We start from the raw sequence: 20,355 nt of genomic DNA on the forward strand, positions 1-20,355 counted from the left end.
CCAGGATATGATGTCAGTAATTGTTTACTCTCTTGCATCTTTTTGAGATAAGTTTGGACAATATGTGGCCAGACTCTCCCATCATGGGAGTGGGATGGATGAGCCAAGTCTGATTCAGCCTTGTCCAAAAGCATACTGCCTATCTTGAAGGGGTTTACTCCTCCCTACGGCAAGGGTTACAGACTTGTCTCTCGTTCTGAATTTCGCCAGCTCAACACAGACTAAGACGTTGCTTGTCAGCGTAGTAAAAGTCACAGTTAACAGCTGTCTCAGAAACAACTGTGTCTCCAAGAGCTTTTTGTGTGCAGGCAAAGGAAACAAATAAGGAACTTGTGCTTATTTTTGCCCCCTTTGTCCTGGAAAGGCAGCAACAATCTGAATTTCTATAATGCATTAGCTTCAGGCAGGATAATGGTGGATGGCAACAGGTTAAAATTGCTGGATGACAAGAATAGTCACACTTATCATGTGTGAGTAAATGTAAATTATTTTTCTTTAAAAAAAATTTTTGCCTCCCCTTTCCCCCTCCACCCCATTTTTTTGTTCAAGACCCCATGGGTCTCAGATTATTTTTTTCAACTGATTTTTTTTAATTTTTGCTTCATTTTTCTCTTTGACCCTTCTCCTGAAAATGACAGAACTTCAAGAGTAGCTCTGGTTCTAACTAGTTCCACGTTTGTAAATCTGCACTTTCCTGAAATGCATGCAGTTGGCAGTAATGTGGTAAAATGGATCAGTAAATTGCAAAAATGAAGAGAACACTAAAATTAGGGGTACAGTGGACACCAAGGAAGGTGTTGAAAGCCCGCAGCTGGATCGAGAGTGGCTGGAAAAATGAACTGCAAAATGGTAGATGAAATTTCATGTGGTCAAGTGTGAGGTGTTGCACTTTAGGAGGAAAAACACAGTTAGAACTTGCACAATAAATGGTCGGGAACTGCAGAGTGCGGTAGAACCAAGGGATCTGGGAATACAGATATGTAATTCTTTAAAAGTGGCACCTACAGGCAGAAGTAGACAGGGTCGTAAAGAGAGCTTTTGAAACATTAGTCTACATAAAGTACACGAGTTGAAATGCTATGCTGAAGTTGTAAAAGCCATTGGTGAGGTCAAATTTGGAGTATTGTGTGCAGATTTGATCACCTAAGTACAGGAAATACTGTATATCAATGAGATTTGAAAGAGCAGAGAAAATTCACAAGGATGTTGCCTGGACTTGAGGAGCTGAGTTACAGGAAAATATTGAATAGGTTCAGACTTTATTCCCTTTGGAGAATGAGGGGAGATTTGGTAGAGGTATACAAAATTATGAACCTCGGAGCCTTTTGCACTGAGGTTAGGTGAGACAAGAACTAGACATGGATTATGGGTGAAAGGTGAAATGCTTGAGGGGAACACTTGGGGGAACTTCTTCACACAGAGGATGAGGAGAGTGTGGAACAAATTGCCAACAAAATTGGTGGATGCAGATTTGATTTTGACATTTGAGTAATTAGGATAGCTACATGGATAGTAGGGTATGGAGGGCAATTTTCCAGGTATAGATTGATGAAAAGTAAAACACAAAAGTCTGAGACTTGGGGGAATAACAGTTAGACACAGAACTTCTTCTTTGGCTTGGCTTCGCGGACGAAGATTTATGGAGGGGTAAATGTCCACGTCAGCTGCAGGCTCGTTTGTGGCTGACAAGTCCGATGCGGGACAGGCAGACACGGTTGCAGCGGCTGCAGGGGAAAATTGGTTGGTTGGGGTTGGGTGTTGGGTTTTTCCTCCTTTGCCTTTTGTCAGTGAGGTGGGCTCTGCGGTCTTCTTCAAAGGAGGTTGCTGCCCGCCAAACTGTGAGGCGCCAAGATGCACGGTTTGAGGCGATACTGAAGGGTTCTCTCCTGGTGTGGGGGGGGGGGGGAGTGTTCTATGGATACCTGAACCAACTTTGCAAGGCAAGGCAATGAATTGTGTTACTTACAGAACTGTTGTTTTGAGAAACTAAAGGGTGCAGGTTGGGGCAAGTTCCATTTCTCTTGTCTGGATTGAGGGAAGTAGTCTTAGAAAAGAAGTTTTCCAGGTAAAGGAGATTTTGGGGTGTTCTGATTTCAGGATGGAAGAAGGAATATGTGGGTTCTGCTCAATTGTAAGAGGTGAGGAAGAGCCAGAGTGAATTGTGGAGCTGTAGGAAGAAGTGTGTCCAATTTGCAATAAAGAATTTTGTCGGAGACCACAAGGCAATAGGTGGGGTAGGTTTAATGCTTCGATTTCAAACTTTTGGAAGTTTGTAGTTCATGGCCATCTGAGTGACATAGAGAGATCTTTGCTTTCTGATTTGCAGGTTTTTGATTAATAACAGTGTTTATTGAAATGGCATTTGGCTAAACGTGGACACTGTATCCTTAGTGTAGATTGCCATCTCCCAACTGTTAAGTCTTCGGATCAAAGTATGTATAATTACTGTTCAGCTAAAAACAGAATTTGAGCATAATGAAATTAAATTGGCCAAAAGATGACAATTTTAACCATTTATTAGAACGTACGGTTTTTCAGCAAACCAGAAACCGTCCACTATTTCCAAAGTTCAGTTGCCAAAAGCATTCCTCAATGCACAAACTCCGATTTTAAAACTGGTGAGCTTGTGCTGCCTTCACCCATTACGATCATATTGGGGCCATGTTCTGGGCAGGTATGGGAGCTTAACACTGGATGTATGACAGGTCCATATTTCCTGCTGATTGACCTGAATAAATGTTTACATTTGGTCTTAGATGAACATAGTTGAGCAGAAGCTTAGATTTAATTTAATCTTGATAACACAAATGCACTGTTTCCGTGCATGGTACTTTGAAATTCAGTTTTGAGATCTGGGTGCAGTAGGGCAACATTCCTTGACCATCTTTAATTGCCCTTGAGAAGATTGATATCGTGTGGTGAATCAAATTGGCTGAAGACTGGCTTCTGTGGTGGTGGGATTTCCAATTATTGGCAGAGATCCTTTCTGAGATTTGTAAAGTTCAGTTGAAATGTGTATATTTTTTAAAAAAGGATTTGCACAATTTGTACTTCGTGGAGCAAAATGACCTATGATTTGATGTCAATATTTTCCATTAACAGAAAGAACATTTAGTTTGATCAGAAGGTCATTGAGAGGTGAACACTGGTCAGGAAGGACTCGTCCCACGGTTGAGGGAAGGTTTTGTGTGCACCTCAAAAGTCACCTGATTTGATGATACATTTTAACACTGACACAGGAGCCCAGCGTGTAGTAACAAAAGGTGTGAAATTGCTTTCCATTAAACTTGGCTGACATCAGCATTATTGCAAAAACATAAAATACTAAGGACATGTTACAAAATGCTTGTGACAAAGAATACGAACTTGCATTAAATGCCACTTTAGTCTGACTGAACTGCATAGGATTAGAGCATTCCTGGCTTTGGAACTTTTGCTCCTTGCCCTTGTACAACTTCATGGTATTGTGTGTTATAACCAGTTGCTTTAAAGTTTCTGGAATGGAAATGAGGGCAGTTTCTTTGTTCTGTGTAATTCTGTTTCTCTTTCTGAACAATTTGTGTCCAACTGGATCTGGCCATTAAAATGCAGTTTTCTGTGGTCTGTAGGATTTTTGTGCTTCTGCCATAGCCTTGAAAAGATGGTGCTCCTTGGAATCACAGAATACTACAGCACAGAAACAGGTCCTTCATCCCATCTAATCTGAGTTGTGAAGTTCTTCACCTTGCCTCATCGACCTACATCCAGGCCAACACCTTCCATCTCCCTCCGATCCATACACCAAGCCAATCTTCTCGAATATTGATATCGAACACACATCCACCACCTCTGCTGTTAGATCATTTCACACTCTCTCCACCATCTGAGTGAAGAAGTTCTCCTTTCACTATTATCCTGTCCTCTAGTTCTTATCTTACCCAACCTCCGTAGAAAAAGACTGCATTTACCCAAAGTATACTCTTCTTCATTTTGTGTACATCCATCAAATTTCCCCTCCTCCAACGCTTGAGGGAATCTAGAATGAGCCACTTTCAAAATAAGTGTTTGTCCATTTAAGACTGAGGCACAATATTTTTCTAAGGATCACGAATCTTTGGAATTTTCTTCCTGGGGAGGGTAGGAGTTGGAAGTATTGGAATATTTTTCATAAAAAGACAGAAATGCTGGAAGAACTCGGCAGGTCTCGTAGCATTCATACGAGGTGAAGATATATAACCGATATTTTGAGCCCTGCTTCAAGGTATGAGTAAAAAGCAGACAGGCCTGCTTTTTAAGACCGGTAGACAGATTCTTGATAAGCAAGAGGTTGAAAGGTTGAGCAGCCATAAATTTATTGAATGGTCGTAGCATCTAATGGCCTGAATATGCCCGAAATTGTTTGATCTTGGAAGCCAAGTAGGCTCAGGCCTGGTCAGTACTTGGAGGGGAGGCTGCTTAGGTACACAAGGTGCTGTGAGGGGCGCTGGACAAAGTGGCAACTCCCTGTTTTATGGTAGTCAAAAGTTAAAGAATTTCATGTATAGTATTACATGGCGATAATGGAACCTCTCTGAGAGTTGTCAATGTTGTAGGATCAAAGATCTACCATTAGGTGGCACGCCAATGAAGCTGTAGCTGTAATGCTCGTCATTTGCCAGTAGATGACTCTGTACTTGTCCTTGTGGCGCCGCCCCACGGGTGGCATGCGGTATTACAAGGTTAAATCTGGCACCGCCTAGGGACAGGAGTTGTAGCCATAATTGGAGGTTTTCTACTCATCTGCACCATAGAATTGGATCCTTGCCGATCTGTTGACAATTCTGGAGTAAAACATGACACCATGGCCGCCCTTGCAGCCGAGCTCCCAACCGCGGATCTGAGCTCCTGACACCCCAACCACTTGCCCATCCAAACTCCCAACTGTGGGTCCTCACCCCATCCGAACCCATGGCGTCCCAGCCGACTGCCCATCCGAATTCCTGGTGTTGTGGCCACGGACTTAACGTCTGGTACCTGCCATCAGAGCTCCCGACACCTTGAACTATCCAGGAATTTCACAAGATCAAAAGTTTGACTCGTATAAAAGTTGACCCCTCTCCTTTTTTTTGGCTTGGTCCAAAAAATTCGACAATTATGAGTATATACAGAACTTACTGCAACAGACTGCATTCATTAGAAATCAATAACGAACAGTACCAGAAGTATTCAGCAGGTCATTTAGCATCCATGAAGGAGAAACCTCACAAACATTTCAGGTCAATGACTCCCATCAAAAATGGGAAGAAGAGTTAAGTTGCAAGAAGGTTCAGTGAATGTTTGAGACAGAGCACAACCCAATATTCTCAGAGTAACCATAAAAACAGAAATATAATGGCAGGACTGGGCCCTCAATAATATCCTGATTGATCTTCCATCTCAAAAGCTTTTTCTGCTCTTTCCCTGTATTCCTGGAAACCTTGAGAATTACGAGTAATTAAATATATTTAGTGATCTGGCCTTCATAGCCTTCTATCGAAGACGATTCTACATGATCACCACTTTCCAAGTGAACACATCTCTCTTCACCCACCCCCCCTTCCCTCCACTAGGTCTTGCCCCGTATCCTAAGACTGCAACCCTGGGTTTTGGACCACCCTGCTCTCATCCCCACAGCCAGGGGAATCGTCCCTCTGCATCCAGTCCATCTAGCCCTGAATTAGTATGTTGCAATGAGTTTTCCTCTTATTCCTCTAAACGAGTAATTACCAGCCCAGTTGACCCAATCTCTCACCATCCCAGGAATCAGTCTTGTAAACCTTTAGTACCCTTCCTTTCTTAGAAATGACTAAAACTGATAAATCACCATCCAATTATTTGGAAGTCTCAACAGTTTGGCATCTGGTTCATGGTTGACATTTCTCACACTGCCTTGACATTCCCCTGCTTCCCTCACAAAGGGGGATAAAGAGCTAACATTTTGGGTTACTTCTTCAGAGCCTCGTGTCTGCTACGTGGCTCTGTTTAATTTTGTCTCTCCTTTTTTCGAAAAGCATGTCATTTATCAAAGCAATTGTCTTGTGCATTGGTCCATGATGAGCTGTTTGGGTTGCTTAAAGCCTTGAGTATTAATATTTAAAAAAACAACCTCAGCCCTTATATTAGCTCACATTCCTGGTGACAACTACATTACTCATGGCTGATATTAGTAACTGGATAAGTGGTGATCTGAGAGTGAGAGTGGCCTAATCCTGTGGGTAACTTTGTTGCGAGTGAAGAATCCAAATGAATTTGAAAACTGTTCCATTAAGAAACAAAAGTTTAGTCAAAGATTCTGAAAATGTATTTTGGTACATTATAGTTATGAATCTATAAGTCAATAAAGCCATGATAACATTTAATTGTTCATTAGCGACCAGTCATTACTTACAGGCATCGATCTCTGTAAATAATTCAATCCCACGCTCATCCATTGATACTTGATTGCTTTTTGAGAAGATCACTGCATAGTGATCAGATGCCACAATCCTGGCTTATTTTGTTTTAAATGTACTTATGAGATCTGAGGCCAGTTTAATCTCTGAGAACTCTCCAACCAGATGACATTAACATAGACTTAAATAAGTCCCTGATTGAGTAAGCAGTGGTGGGGTGGGGTGGGGGGGGGAGAAGCTCTATAAATGGAACCATCCCCCCTCACCCTGCTTGCTGGTAAAGAATCTCAGGGTTGTGTGTGATGTCATGTATAAGAAGAATCATAAATCTGAATTACCTCCTTCCTTTGGGTCCGTGTTCCTCTCCATCTCCCCCATCCCCCCCACCACCCCCACCCCCTCCACCCATCATGTTGTTTGAGCACCTGCCTACATTTTGTCATACCTTGATGAAGGGCACAAGCCTGAAACATTGGTTATGTCCCTGTATCTTTGCACCTGTAAGGTACACTGTTTGACCTGCTGAGTTTCTGAGTAAAGTTTTTTGCTGATTTAAAGAAAAAACAGCATTATGTTTTTAGTCTCCTTTTCTTGGCCTGGCCCTGCTATTGGACACAAAACAGTGAGAGAAGCTTGGATTATACAATGTGGAGAGCTCAGAACCCCAATGTTATGGACCACTTGTCCATGATCGTCCAATACATGAGCAAAAACATTTCTTGTTGACCCAGGAATTCTGCCTTATGATTTAATACATCTCAAGGTCATTCACATTGCACAGTTCAATTTACAGACTGATCTATTTTTGGGTTGCCGATTCTTTTGGTTTCATACCAATCGACATTTTGGCTCCTGACTGGGGAATATAAGATCTGGATTCATCTATGATGTAGACCAGCTGAGATCAAAAAGTTAGTAGTGTTCTACCAACTGTTAAAATAATAGTGTTACTTTGAAGGCCATCAGTTCAATATCTCACCTTTTTTGTTGGAGCAGAAATAGACTATTCAGTTCATTGAGTCTTCCCTGCCACTCAATCATGAACTGTTCCATTTTTTCCACTCAGCCTCACAGCCTGGGCTTCTCCCCATGACCTTTGATGCCCTGGCTCATTGGATAAGTGCACAGGTGATGTTCCTCAGGGAACAGGGGCATTGAGTCTGCTGCACCAGTTAATAAATTGACACCATACCTCTGCATGCCCACCTACCTATGGTAACCATGCATTGTCTTGCTTGTCAATTATCCATCTACCTCAGCCTGAAAGCCATTTATTTGCCCTTGAGTCATGGAGCCACATGATGAGTAAGTCATGGAGCAAAGACACAGGCCCTTTAGTACCTGTGTTCACATCAACCATTAAGTTCCTATCCATACTAATCCTGATTCATAGCTTTAGTTTGCTTGTGATTCAAATGTTTACACTTTAAGTGCTGTGAGAATTCCTGCCCCCGTCACCCATTGGACTGTGCATTCCAGACCCTAAACGCTCCTCTAAACCATTTACTGCCTCCCCTAAATCCATGCTCTTTAATATCAGATACCTCTGGAGTTGTAATCTACACCATCTAGGCCCCTCCCTCAGTCTTTTTCACCCCAAGGAAAACAAACCAGCTTCTCATCATGAGATATATTTTGGCATATTGTGGTAACTTTTTTTATATGATTATATTTGGTGTATTTTGCACACTGCAGCAAATGAGAATTTCATTGTGCATTAGGACAATAAACTCTCATGTTCGTACTCAAACTGACAAAAGTTTTGTTTTGCCACACCACTTTTCAGGAAGATGAGGTTAGTTTGGTGGGGAGAGAGATTGGGATGAATGGCCTTAAAAGTTCAGTGGCATTAAAACTGTGTGACTCTGCTTGTTACTGGATGAGATTTTCTTCAAAGCTCTGCACCTGAACTGGAAGCACATGGAGAGCATACTCAAGGCTCCAGACTAGGTTCTCAACTGACAGTACCAAGGATGTGCTGCATTTGGAGAGTTGCCAACTTTCTGAAGAGCTTTTTAAAGAGAGGTTATGGTTGATCAACTAGCTTGAATCTCTTGGCATTCTCCCAGACGAACACCTGCAAAAAAGAAAAAGGGAAGTGTACTGTGACCACATCCCTGAGGGATCCACTTGGTATTATTGTTCGGGCACCAACAATCCAAGTGTTAAAGTATTGCTTAAAAAGAACTTGGGAGGTCCTGATGAGCTACATAGTCAATTATGTACTTTTGAAATGTGGTAGCCAAAGATCCAAAAATAATTAAGGATCAGATCATCTATTTTTGGAGTTTGATTTTGGGATGAATGAATATTGGTCGGAATGCCAGGGAGAATTTTGTTCTTCTTGAAATACTGTGGGGAAATGTCACATCCACTTGAGAGGCATGGTTTTATATGACACTGGCTTTCTCCCTCATTATACGCTTGGGTGTTGACTGGGATCTTTCTGCTCGATACAGGGGTGGAGCTGAAACCCACAGCCTGAGGCAGGATTAATATGACTGAACAACGAAGAGAAATTATAACTTTGAACTTAAAACCTGTGAGCCCAATAGGTCTACAGGGGTGGAAGTGCTCCACACATGCTTCTTATTATTCTGGAGGGGATGGGGTGCAGAAGGGTGTAATGACGGCGTTGTGTAACTGACCTAGGGGTATTGGGTTGTTGACAAGTTTCAGCGGGCCAATTTTCAATCCAATGAATGCACACAGTGTCAGAATGATTTACAAGTTCCAACTGGCGCAGTTGCTGGTAAATATAATGCACCACACGAGTGAGTCATTTATAAAGCTGCTGAGGGCCCCTTTAATAACCTTGCTCTCTCTCTCTGACTTTTGCAGATGATTTGATCCCCAGCAGTCAGCATGGACAGGCCGAGCATGTTAACCCAGGCCTCGGTGTTGCCTTTCTTTGACCCGAGTCATGCCCTCAATATGCTTCAAGGCATCAACGAGCTGCGAGTGGAGCGCAAGTTTTTCGACATGACCCTTCGGGTGGATGGCCAGGATTTTCCATGTCACCGCACCGTGTTGGCAGCAGCCAGCCACTACTTCAAGGCCATGTTTGCGGGCCGGCTAAAGGAGAGCTACGCTGAGTGTGTTGAGCTGCACGGGGTGAAGGCCGATATCCTGGGCCTGCTGCTTGATTTCTCCTACACTGGCCAGGTGACTGTCACCCAGGGTAACGTGGAGCCCCTGGCTCGAGCTGCCGACCTCTTCCAGTTCCACTCAGTGAAGGAAGCATGCTGTGCCTACTTGGAGCGGCAGCTGGATGTGACTAACTGCCTGGAGATCCAGGAGTTCGCCGAGGCCTACTCATGCAGGAGCCTGGCAGAGAGCGCCAAAAGCTACATCCTGCGCCACATAATTGAGCTGTCTGAGGAGAAGGAGTTTGTGGCGTTGCCCCAGCGCAGGATGCTGGAGTACCTGTCCGACGACCGGCTGCATGTCGACAAAGAGGAGGTTGCCTACCAGCTGGCCCTGCGCTGGGTCAAAGCTGATCCTAAACGCCGGCTGCGCTTCTGGCCCGAGCTCTTTGAGCATGTGCGCTTGCCCTTCATCCGCCGCTTCTACCTGCTGGCCTATGTGGAGAGCGACCCGCTTGTCTACTACTCCCCTTTCTGCCTCAAGCTCATCCACCAGGCCCGCGCCTTCCAATCCTCGGAGTATGATCGGCACGACTACCCATGTGAGAGGATGAGGGCTCGCCCTTCTACCGGCCTGGCGGAGATCCTGGTGGTGGTGGGCGGCTGCGACAAGGACTGTGACGAGCTTGTAACAGTGGATTGCTTCAACCCACAAACTGGCCAGTGGAGATACCTTGCAGAGTTCCCAGATCACCTGGCTGGTGGCTACAGCATTACTGCCTTAGGCAACGACATCTATGTAACTGGCAAGTATTTGGGGTTTATATGTGGCCCAGTCCTGTCCCAAAAAGCCTCGTGGCTCATGAGGTACTTTACTGCTCTTTCCATGGAGCCTACTGCCGTTCCAATCAGCCTCTTTGACTTGCTGTCTATTCATTTCAATGAGGGTGCCTACATTTGTAGGCTTGGAGGATCATTTTTGTCCAGGTCTGATGACTGTAGGCCAGAATTATTGCACCTAGCTCTGAGGTCATTGGTTCTGTGCAATGACTTTGCATGGCACCATTTGATGGCATCTGGACAAAATTCTACCATGTACAAAGCTACAACAACTTACTATAGGGCCTGCCGTCAACTTGACCACAATCAGAGATTCTGAGTATTATCACCCCCCCCACCCCCCCTCCACCATCTTGGCTTTCAAATGAGAAGAAATTTGTTCTATCCTTTGGTGTGCTCCTGCACAGTAGAATATCCAAAACTCTCCAAGGTCAAAGTTCAGGCTGTAGATTGGGTTTGCTGATTATCCCAGTTTTTAATCCACAGCCGAGGCTTCCCGAATCAACAAAAACCTCTTACAAATGGGCTGTTGTGCCTCAGCTGCATCTTTCAGAGAGTTTTTCCTATAGTCCCATTCCCAGGTTCCATTGGCTTTGAGATTTCCATGACCTAATGAATGGAGAAAAACCCCCTCCTTCATTGCTCCAATTTTCATGAAAGTAAAATCTCCGAGTCTATTTGTGGAGGTAATAGAAAAAAGTTCCATCATCAGAGATGGTTAAGGAGAGATCTAGTCACCATGTTTAAAACTTGTGGAAAGTTTTGGTGTAGTAGGTGACGTGAAACTTCTGCAAGTTGAGAGGGAATAGGACATGCAATAAGGAAAATGGCAAGTGAATCAGACTGAGATGAGAATTTTTTTGTTATACAGTGAGATATTCTGCTCCAAAATATGTTGTTTTCACAGTGGGGTCAGAGAGTGGTTCTCAACCTTTTTAATCCACTCACATACCACCATAAATGATCCCTTACTAACACAGAGCATCTATGGGCTTACTAGCCATAGGTCTCTGTGGCTAATAAGGGATTACCCATGGTGGTAAGTGAACAGGGGGTAAAAAATGGTTGAGAACCACTGGAGGAGGGAGCACATGAAATGAAGGGGTGAAGGGAGGGGATAGCAGATTAGGGGGAGGTGGGAGAATGATTTCAAGCTGTGGGCAAAATTTAGTCAAGTAGATTAGTTGGTTGCTTTCACATTCTGGGCCCAGTGGCCTTCAACACTGCGCTGATATTCTAGCCTTGATTCACTCCAATCAAATGGTATCTACTCCAAGGCCCTTGATTCTTTTAAACCCTTTAATTCTAATCAATACCAAGCCAAGGAAGACTTCCATACTTCTTCTGCTGCTGGGTTCCTTTATGAACCAAATGAACAGAGGTTGACAAAATAAACACAAATGGAAGAAGCATCACCCTTGGTCATCAAAAGCTACTCTGGATTTTACAAAGGTGGTTGCAGATGTTCTTTGGTGTTTAAACTGCTGCTCCTTAGATATTTTTCTAGATTCGCAAACAAGCAAACGTGTGATGTGCTCAAGACTAAACTTATCAGCAGGGAAACTGAGGCAGACTTTAGGTGGACAGTTTTAAATATTTCTTGATAAAACTGTTCATTGACTCAGCTGACCCGCCTTCAGGGTTTGAAAAGTTTCAGTAGTGTTTATGATGGTTGAGCAATTTTAAAAGCACAGCCAAAGTGCCAGGATACATCATTTTGGACACAAGATCTAAAAAATATAATGAAATTTTTAGTCTTCTGTGAGAAGCATTTGCACAAGTTCCATCTGAATAATTCTGCTTCTACCAGTTTTTGAGGTATGCTATATCTCATGAGAGTTGGCACTCTAGTTATTTTCAGTTCTGTTCTAAACTTGTTTTCAAGATTCAAGTGCCAACTCTGAGACACAGGATAACATTGCTGGGAAATGCTGTCCTGCAATTTCTGTGATTACGGTGTTCACTCCACATGCAGATCGTGCTGTTATGGTTTGAGCATGTGACTGTCTTAACTACGGAGAATACAGTTTATTTTTAGTCAGCAGGCAGCCGTGAGGCACGAGGTAAATCATCTTTCAAAGGTCTGCGTCAAATTGGCTTGATTTGTTCTCAACCAGAGTTCCTGCTGTTGGTGGTTTTTTGAACTTGGTGCCAACCACTGTGCTCCTAGACGTAATCAGGGAGTTCAGAGCATAGGGAGTTTCAGGAACCCCGATAAATAAGAGCAAGAATCACAGGGATGGATTTCGGAGAAGCTGGTTTGGTTACGATGTTTCCATAGTAATGTGTTCAGGCCAACACAGAAAGAAGGCAGTGGGATGGAGAATATTTCCTTCATCCCTTTGGGCAATCCCAAATGCTTTACACACACCTGGATATTTTTTCCAAGTGTAATTAAGGAGTTGTTGCGCTAATTTTTCACACGCTCCCACCCTGAATGATGTGATTTTTTTAAAAATTGGGCCTCAATATGCTGGCTGATTGCCAAGACACTGGTTAGACCTACTTTATTTTCAAGAAGGGATCTTCTGCCCAAGAAAGGGGCTGGCACGGTGAGTGTAGTGGTTATTGCAACGCTGTTACAATGCCAGTGATGGGTTTGAATCCCGTGCTATTTGTACATTTCAACCCCCCCCCCCCACCCCGTCTACGTGGGTTTCCTCCTACTCTTCAAAACGCACCAGGGCTGTAGATCAATTGGATGTAATTGGGCAGTACAGGCTCATCGGCTGAAAGGCCCTGTTGCCATGGTGTATGTTAAAATAATTTTTTTAAATTAAAAATGAGTTGGTCCTTATTTTCACACCTCCTCCTGAAGGCAGATCCTCTGACAGCGTAGCACACTCTCAGTATTATACTTGTGTGTCAACTTTGAGCCTTCCCAAATGAGACCAGTGCACAAGATCGGACTCCCATGGAGTGCCACCCACTGAGCCCCAGCTGATACATGGTCCTGGGATGAGACTGTCAGATCTTCATTGTGTTTACTTTTGCTTAATAGGTGGTTCTGATGGGACATCTTTGTACGACTGTGTGTGGCGATACAATTCCAGTGTGAATGAGTGGACTGAGGTTTCGCCCATGTTGCAGGCCCGTGAGTACCACAGTTCCGTGGTGCTCAAGGGGCACATTTACATCCTGGCTCACAACAGCTTGGAACGTTACGATCACTCTGCTGACAGCTGGGAGGCCCTGCAGCCAATGCCGTTTCCCATGGACAACTGTTCGAGCACGGCCTGTCGGGGCAAGTTGTACACCATCGGAACCCTTGCTGGCAAGGAATCAATGGCAATTCAGTGCTACGATCCTGAGACTGATTTGTGGAGTATGGTGATGTGTAGCTCATTGCCTTCATGGTCGTTTGTGCCAAAGACAGTGACTCTCAATGGATTAATATACTTTGTCCAGTAAGTTGGAACTGAATTGTACTGCGTTGGGCATGAGACATTGTAAATGGGTGGCAATTATTGATCACTGATGTCTGCTTCTTTTAAATATGTACCAGCCCTGCCTCTTTCATAGAAATGTTCTGCACAGCAGGACATCATGTAATCCATTGCACCTTCTGCTCCCACCACACCTTCCAGCAATATCTTCCACATCTTGATTACTTGTCCTTGAATAAAAGTATGTCACTCCATGCTGCTCATCCTAGGGTAGAAACAGACCTGCTGTTTCCGACACACAGCACGACACTGTACATAAACAAGCAAGTCTGAGAGGGCCATAAGCAAGAAATTTCTGTTAAACAATCATGTTGCTTATTGCACAAATGCTGATTTGGATCAATGTTTTTTTCACCACCTTCCCATCTTCTGGGTTGGTTTCAGTTAGACAAGCGTGGGTTTGAATGTGCACAAGCAGGGGTATTGGGTTTTGAATTGTGAGGAGTGGGCACTGGGAATGTGGAATTACACCCAAGCCTGATCTCCATATTGGAAGGTGCATCTGAAGAAGTGTTTACCCTTGCCTTGAGATCACTGTATTGAGACCAGTTGACACCACCTGGGCAGATCATAGATAGCCTGAATATGTAGAACGTCCTGCATTTACTGATTGGGAGAACAGCTCTCAATTAGTGCCTCTTAAACTAAAAGATAGAAGTTTTAAAGTTATTCAAAATGTTTCAACATGAATAAATTTGATTCCTAATTTCAATACTAAGATTTGTTGTTATGAACATGATAATGGATATTGCATTTCATGATTAATTGAAGCCCAAAGTTTGTTCTGAGCCAATATTAATCCCTCAACAAACATCACTAACTTGGTTTAATTATACTATTGGTGGAAACTTCTTGAGAGCAATTGGCTGCTACATTAATGTCTCTATTTTGCAACTATGTTCTATTAAGTGGTATTCTTAAGAATGTGGAAAGTGCCAAATAAATCCAAGATCTGGAAGGCTAAGAACAAGTTTGTGTTGGATAGTTTCTTATTTGGGTTGTATATACGTGGACACTCATTCTATGGGAATGGTACTCGTGTAGATTTGGGGATCTTGGCTGATTGTTAATTGTTTTTATTGAAGACTTTTATTTTCTCCTCAGGGATGATTCTCCAGAGATTGACGTGTATAACCCAACAAAGAATGAATGGGGCAAGATACCACCCATGAATCAGGTACAGTTGGAGCAGGAGCCGGTGTGCAATGAAGTATTTATTTAGACATACAGCGCAGTAACAGGCTATTTCGGCCCACAAGTCCATGCTGCTCAATTTACCCCTGGTACGATTTTGAACAGTAAGAGGAAGCCAGAGCCCCCGGAGAAAATCCACAGTCACGAGGACAACAAACTCCTTAATGACAGTGCGGATTCAAACCCAGTCTGATCCCGATCGCTAGCTATGCCCAACGTGTCACCTGTATGTAGTGGCTGAATTATTGCAATTCCCTACATGTTTTGTGCAACTTTGCATTTCCTGTGTTGAACATGCTCAATCTTATTTTTTTTTCCCAGGTCCACGTTGGGGGAAGTGTGGCTGCTCTGGGGGAAAAGATGGTCGTCTCTGGGGGTTACGATAACACCTTTGAATTATCTGATGTAATTGAGGCCTTCGACTTTCAGACTGGCTCCTGGAGCATTGTGGGCCATCTTCCCCAACCTACCTTCTGGCATGGGTCTGTCAGCATCTTCCGGCAGTTCATGCCCACTGCCCGGAACACCTTTGAAGGATCCACCAATGTCAACCATAACAATGAAATAAACAATCTAAACCTAGCCCGGTATCGAAGGCAGCTTCACAATGAAAACCTCCGCCATTTGCACTGACCAGACTAGAAAGATGGCTATAGGACCCGTGCAGTGAAACCTGCTTTGACTCTCTCATACTAGCCGGCTGTTACCCATTTCCAAAATATTACCATCAAGTTGTGAAATGCCTTTTGCCAGTTTGGTGATTGCCTCCCTTCTATTTTAAAATTGACCTAGATGCCACCATCAGCAGATGCAATTTGATTTTGCCTTGGCTTGCTTACATTAGCTGGTTCTTGTCTACCATTGGCTGCCAGCTTGATCAGTCTCTCAGGTCACTAAAAGTGGGGAGATGTGAAGTTTTGCATTCCCAGACTTATGGCCCACTAATGTTTGTCATTCTGGGCATTGCAAAGAAAAAAAACCAGGACGGGAATGTGGTTAAAAATATATTTTTGTGATGACGTTTGAAGAAGTAATATTGGGGTGGTAGGACACTCAAGAGAATGGTAATATTCAAGTAAATCAGGATCTTTAATATTTGCGTTGAGTGAATGATGGTTTAGTGGAGAGATGTTAAGGGGATATAATGTCTTTCAAATAAGAAATAGTCTCAATAATCCTGATTCAGCAACATTTGCACCTTGAAACTAGAGCTTCAGCAGCAGACTGCAGGCTTTCCTTTTTCTTCTTCAGTCCAGCTTTCTGTAATGGCTAATGTTGTCATTGAGCTGTGGGATTGTTGGAGAAAGGAGCAGGAAACTGCAGCCACATTAGAACTTTGAAAATCTGCATTCTGATGGTTTGGAAATTTCAATGGTTTGGCATTTGCCTCAATGTACTAAAGTTGCTGGAAAATTTAATATTTCTGCTTCATTGTTTTCTTTAAAAATACTGTAACTGAAGTTACTTTTGAGTTACTAATTGGAATAGCATCCACTGGTCAGGAAAATGTACCAATGCAGCACTGAAGTCCCAACTGTGCTGAATTAATAGAACTTTACTCTCATTTGGGAATGCTCTGCTCAAGGGGAGGCATAGGCATTGCGAGGTGAATGGCCACTGACTGTGCAGTTTGATTCCATGAATGCAAAATGTAACATCTGGTTTGTTTTGTGGCATTGCAGATGCTATTGAAAAATGTGTTATATTTAATTTACAACACATTTAACAGGTGCTGGACTCTTTTGTCATGCTGCATGTTGCAGTGAGGTTCTACTGTAGGTTTAAAACTCACCCACACTCCTGTTCGGCTCCGAATCATGGGTCCTCTACCGGCACCACCTACGGCTCCTAGAACGCTTCCACCAGCGTTGTCTCCGCTCCATCCTCAACATCCATTGGAGCGCTTACATCCCTAACGTCGAAGTACTCGAGATGGCAGAGGTCGACAGCATCAAGTCCACGCTGCTGAAGATCCAGCTGCGCTGGATGGGTCACGTCTCCAGAATGGAGGACCATCGCCTTCCCAAGATCGTGTTATATGGCGAGCTCTCCACTGGCCACCGTGACAGAGGTGCACCAAAGAAAAGGTACAAGGACTGCCTAAAGAAATCTCTTGGTGCCTGCCACATTGACCACCGGCAGTGGGCTGATAACGCCTCAAACCGTGCATCTTGGCGCCTCACAGTTTGGCGGGCAGCAACCTCCTTTGAAGAAGACCGCAGAGCCCACCTCACTGACAAAAGGCAAAGGAGGAAAAACCCAACACCCAACCCCAACCAACCAATTTTCCCCTGCAACCGCTGCAATCGTGTCTGCCTGTCCCGCATCGGACTTGTCAGCCACAAACGAGCCTGCAGCTGACGTGGACTTTTTACCCCCTCCATAAATCTTCGTCCGCGAAGCCAAGCCAAAGAAGAAAGTATGGAGGCAGGTGAGTGAGACTGAACACAGGTACATTTTGGGTACATTTGGTTTTGGCCTCATGCTGGAACTGTTGTAGAAGTTTTTGATATTTATTTGCTTGGAAGATGTGTGGCTGGCTTTTGAAAATGTCTTGCTGGAACACTTGACAAGGATTAAACTCAGGGTGGTCCTGAGAGTGGAAACCAAGAAAATCCAAATTTCATCTCCTATCTGATGCCCTCAAAGACCGACTAGTTATTCAAAATTGAAAGGACAGATTTGGATTCATCTCTGATCTTTCATGACTGGTCAAATGATAAAGAGGGTGACCGAAGAACAAGTACCTTTTGAAGTGTTGTTATAATTGGGGGAATAATTTGCACACAAGATTTCACAAACATTAGATTGATAATGGGCAATGAAATAAGTGGGCATGGTTGGTTGGATCTGTAACACCAGAAACCAGGGTGAACAGGAGCATCAACATTTTTAGGGATAGGGTTGTTTCCAATATGCTCTCAATTTCTGATTAGAGCACAAACTACAATTGATCCCCATCAACCAGAATTTGGAACTATCATTGCTACATTTTAAAGCCTGCATTTTGTTCTAAACAATTAGAGCTGCGTTTTCCCATAGCTGTGTGTGTGTATATATATATTATATATATATATTCTTTTTAAACTATTAATGCTGATTTGAGTGCATTGAGAGCTATGTTGCATTTGTGGAACAATATTTCAATGAAGACTCTTGATTTCATCCATTTTTCTTTAATATGAAGGAGAAGTGAATGAGTTCCAGACCGAAGGACCACTCAGCCCATTCAAGGTTTGATTGGGACTCCAAACAGATCTCAATGGATCCAATGGAACTTTGAAAGGACTGCCTGATGCATTTTAGGGCTGAACCTGATTAGATTAAAATCTCGCAGCCCCAATCTATGAGCAAATCTCAATTTGTTTCAGAATTTAGAATTGGGGAAATCTCTCATTCAGATAGTCATGTGCTAATCACACCCCCAGCACCTTCCCCTGTGCCTGCAGAAGGTGCAACACTTGCACCCCTCCTCCTTCACCATGGTCTAGGGCCCTAAACAGTCCTTTCAAGTGAAGCAACACTTCACTTGTATAGCTGCAGGACTGATACACTGTATGCTCTGTGGCATTCCCAACATTCCCAACAGACCAATGCAGATTGAGAGATCGCTTTGCTGAGCATCTCCTTTCTGTCTGCAACAACAGCCACCTTCTAGTAGCCAACCATTTCAATTTCAAGTCACACTCGCATATCTGTCCATGTCCTAGTGTACTGTCCCACCCTAACCACCCACAAATTGGAGGAACAACACGTTATTTACCATCTGGGCACTCTGACATCAGCAAAGACTTTTCTGCCTTCTACTAAACCTACTTGACTTCTCTTTTCCCCCATCCTGTCTTTCCAGTTCTCCCCTCACCCACTTAGCCAGCCATCCCTCCTCCCCATTTCTCCACCTATCACCTCCTGCCTTTGCCACCCGACCCCCCGACTCTTCTACCTTGGTGAAGGCCTCAAGCCTGAAAAAAAAATCTTAGACTTGTTGACTTTTAAATATTGGTGAGAAATTACCACAAGATAATTAATGCAGTTGTCTTTCAAATTCTTGTAAGCTCAGAATTTCAAGCACTATTTCCTGCATTTTCAGTGTGTGTCCTTGAGGTGTAGTGACTTGTATGTACATGCATTTTATTATTGAAGTTGCATTGTACAAATTCCATTAAATGTGTTTAGTCTGAAGGTTTGATTGTGTTTCACACTTAAACTTTAATGCCAACTTTATATTAGACTTTATCCCTTTAGTATGGGTTTTGAACAAGTTGGAAGGGTGTGACATTTTTTGTGAAGCACATGGTGTAGACCCAAAACTATTGCCAATTAAATACTTTGATAAATGAATGAATGCTAAATATTCACACTTATCTGCAGTAGTCCCTGTTTTCAGGGTACTTAATACAATGACAATTTTACAACAGTATCCCACTATCTCAATGAAACAAAAGCCATTATATTTTGGTATGAAAAATCTTGCTACATCAACCATAGTACGTTCCTTTTTGAATGGTGCAGTGAGCTCTAAGTGACCAGCAATCCATCCTAACAAGGATTGAAGTATTTCTGGTTGAAGACTGAGGGTCAGTGCAGATTTGGTCTCCTTCAAGTCCTACTGATTATCCAGGCTCAAATTCATAGCCTAAAATTACTTGGGAACTTGGTTGGGATTTACCCTAAAACTGAGAGGGAAGTGGAGAAAACTGTTTTTGTGTATAGTTGTCATGTAGAAAATTTATTCCTTAATAGCTTTACTTGAAACCTGCAAGAATTTAACAATTCATGCTGGAACTTGAACATGTATTCAGCTCCTAACACATAGTCCTCATTTTATCACTTGAATTTGACACCTGAGTTTTGAAAATGTCTTAAATCTTAACCACAAACTCCTAAAGAATAAACCTTGTGCACATTTTGCAAATGTACAACATTGTGTTGTCAGTTTTTCTTTGAATCTGAAGTATTTTACTGGGAATATTTATTTTGCTGTCATTTAACTTCAAAATATCTTTAAAACTGCTGCTTTCTCACAGTTGCTTGGTTTATAACTTAAAAGCTTTGATGCCAAGGAAATAATACATGACTGCAACTTTTTTTAAATTATTTCCTAGCATTTTCTGTATTTCTGTACTTATGTTTGCTTCACGTTCTTATTCTGCAGTTCAAAGATCAAACCAGTAGATGGCAGCAATGTTCACTTGTGCTGTGAAAGTGAAGTCTGCAGATGCTGTGCTTGTAGTAAAAACACAAATGCTAGAGGGATCAAGATGAACAGCCTTCTTGATGAAGGGTTCAAGCCTGAAACGTCACCAATGGGAGGTTGCGAGACCAGAGTTCCTCTAGCATTTGTGTTTCTATTACTTTCACGTGCTGCACACTTCAAAGGGTCACCAAACAACAAATTTC

At 43.0% G+C, this 20,355-nt stretch overlaps 1 protein-coding gene and 1 long non-coding RNA gene across 5 annotated transcripts in view; both read left to right on the plus strand.

Annotated features, from left to right (window-relative positions):
* Window positions 1–16,999, plus strand: part of klhl21 (kelch-like family member 21) — a 32,874-nt gene extending 15,875 nt beyond the window's left edge. For 3 of the 4 annotated variants that reach the window (XM_069918594.1, XM_069918596.1, XM_069918597.1), the window contains 4 exons: window positions 9,231–10,281; window positions 13,317–13,722; window positions 14,866–14,938; window positions 15,277–16,999. In XM_069918594.1, the coding sequence (XP_069774695.1) occupies window positions 9,255–10,281; window positions 13,317–13,722; window positions 14,866–14,938; window positions 15,277–15,588 (1,818 nt within the window). In that variant the 5' untranslated portion in view covers window positions 9,231–9,254 and the 3' untranslated portion in view covers window positions 15,589–16,999. Of the gene's footprint in view, window positions 1–3,102; window positions 3,264–9,230; window positions 10,282–13,316; window positions 13,723–14,865; window positions 14,939–15,276 lie in introns of all 4 variants that reach the window. The other variant, XM_069918595.1, reaches the window with a different exon arrangement.
* LOC138754395 (uncharacterized) lies at window positions 17,000–19,877 on the plus strand. Its single transcript, XR_011351742.1, has 2 exons — window positions 17,000–17,386; window positions 18,143–19,877. It is a non-coding gene; the product is annotated as an uncharacterized lncRNA (long non-coding RNA).
* Window positions 19,878–20,355: the final 478 nt, after the last annotated feature.

The sequence above is a fragment of the Narcine bancroftii genome, chromosome 2 (assembly GCF_036971445.1).
Source record: "Narcine bancroftii isolate sNarBan1 chromosome 2, sNarBan1.hap1, whole genome shotgun sequence".
NCBI classification, from domain to species: Eukaryota; Metazoa; Chordata; class Chondrichthyes; order Torpediniformes; family Narcinidae; genus Narcine; species Narcine bancroftii.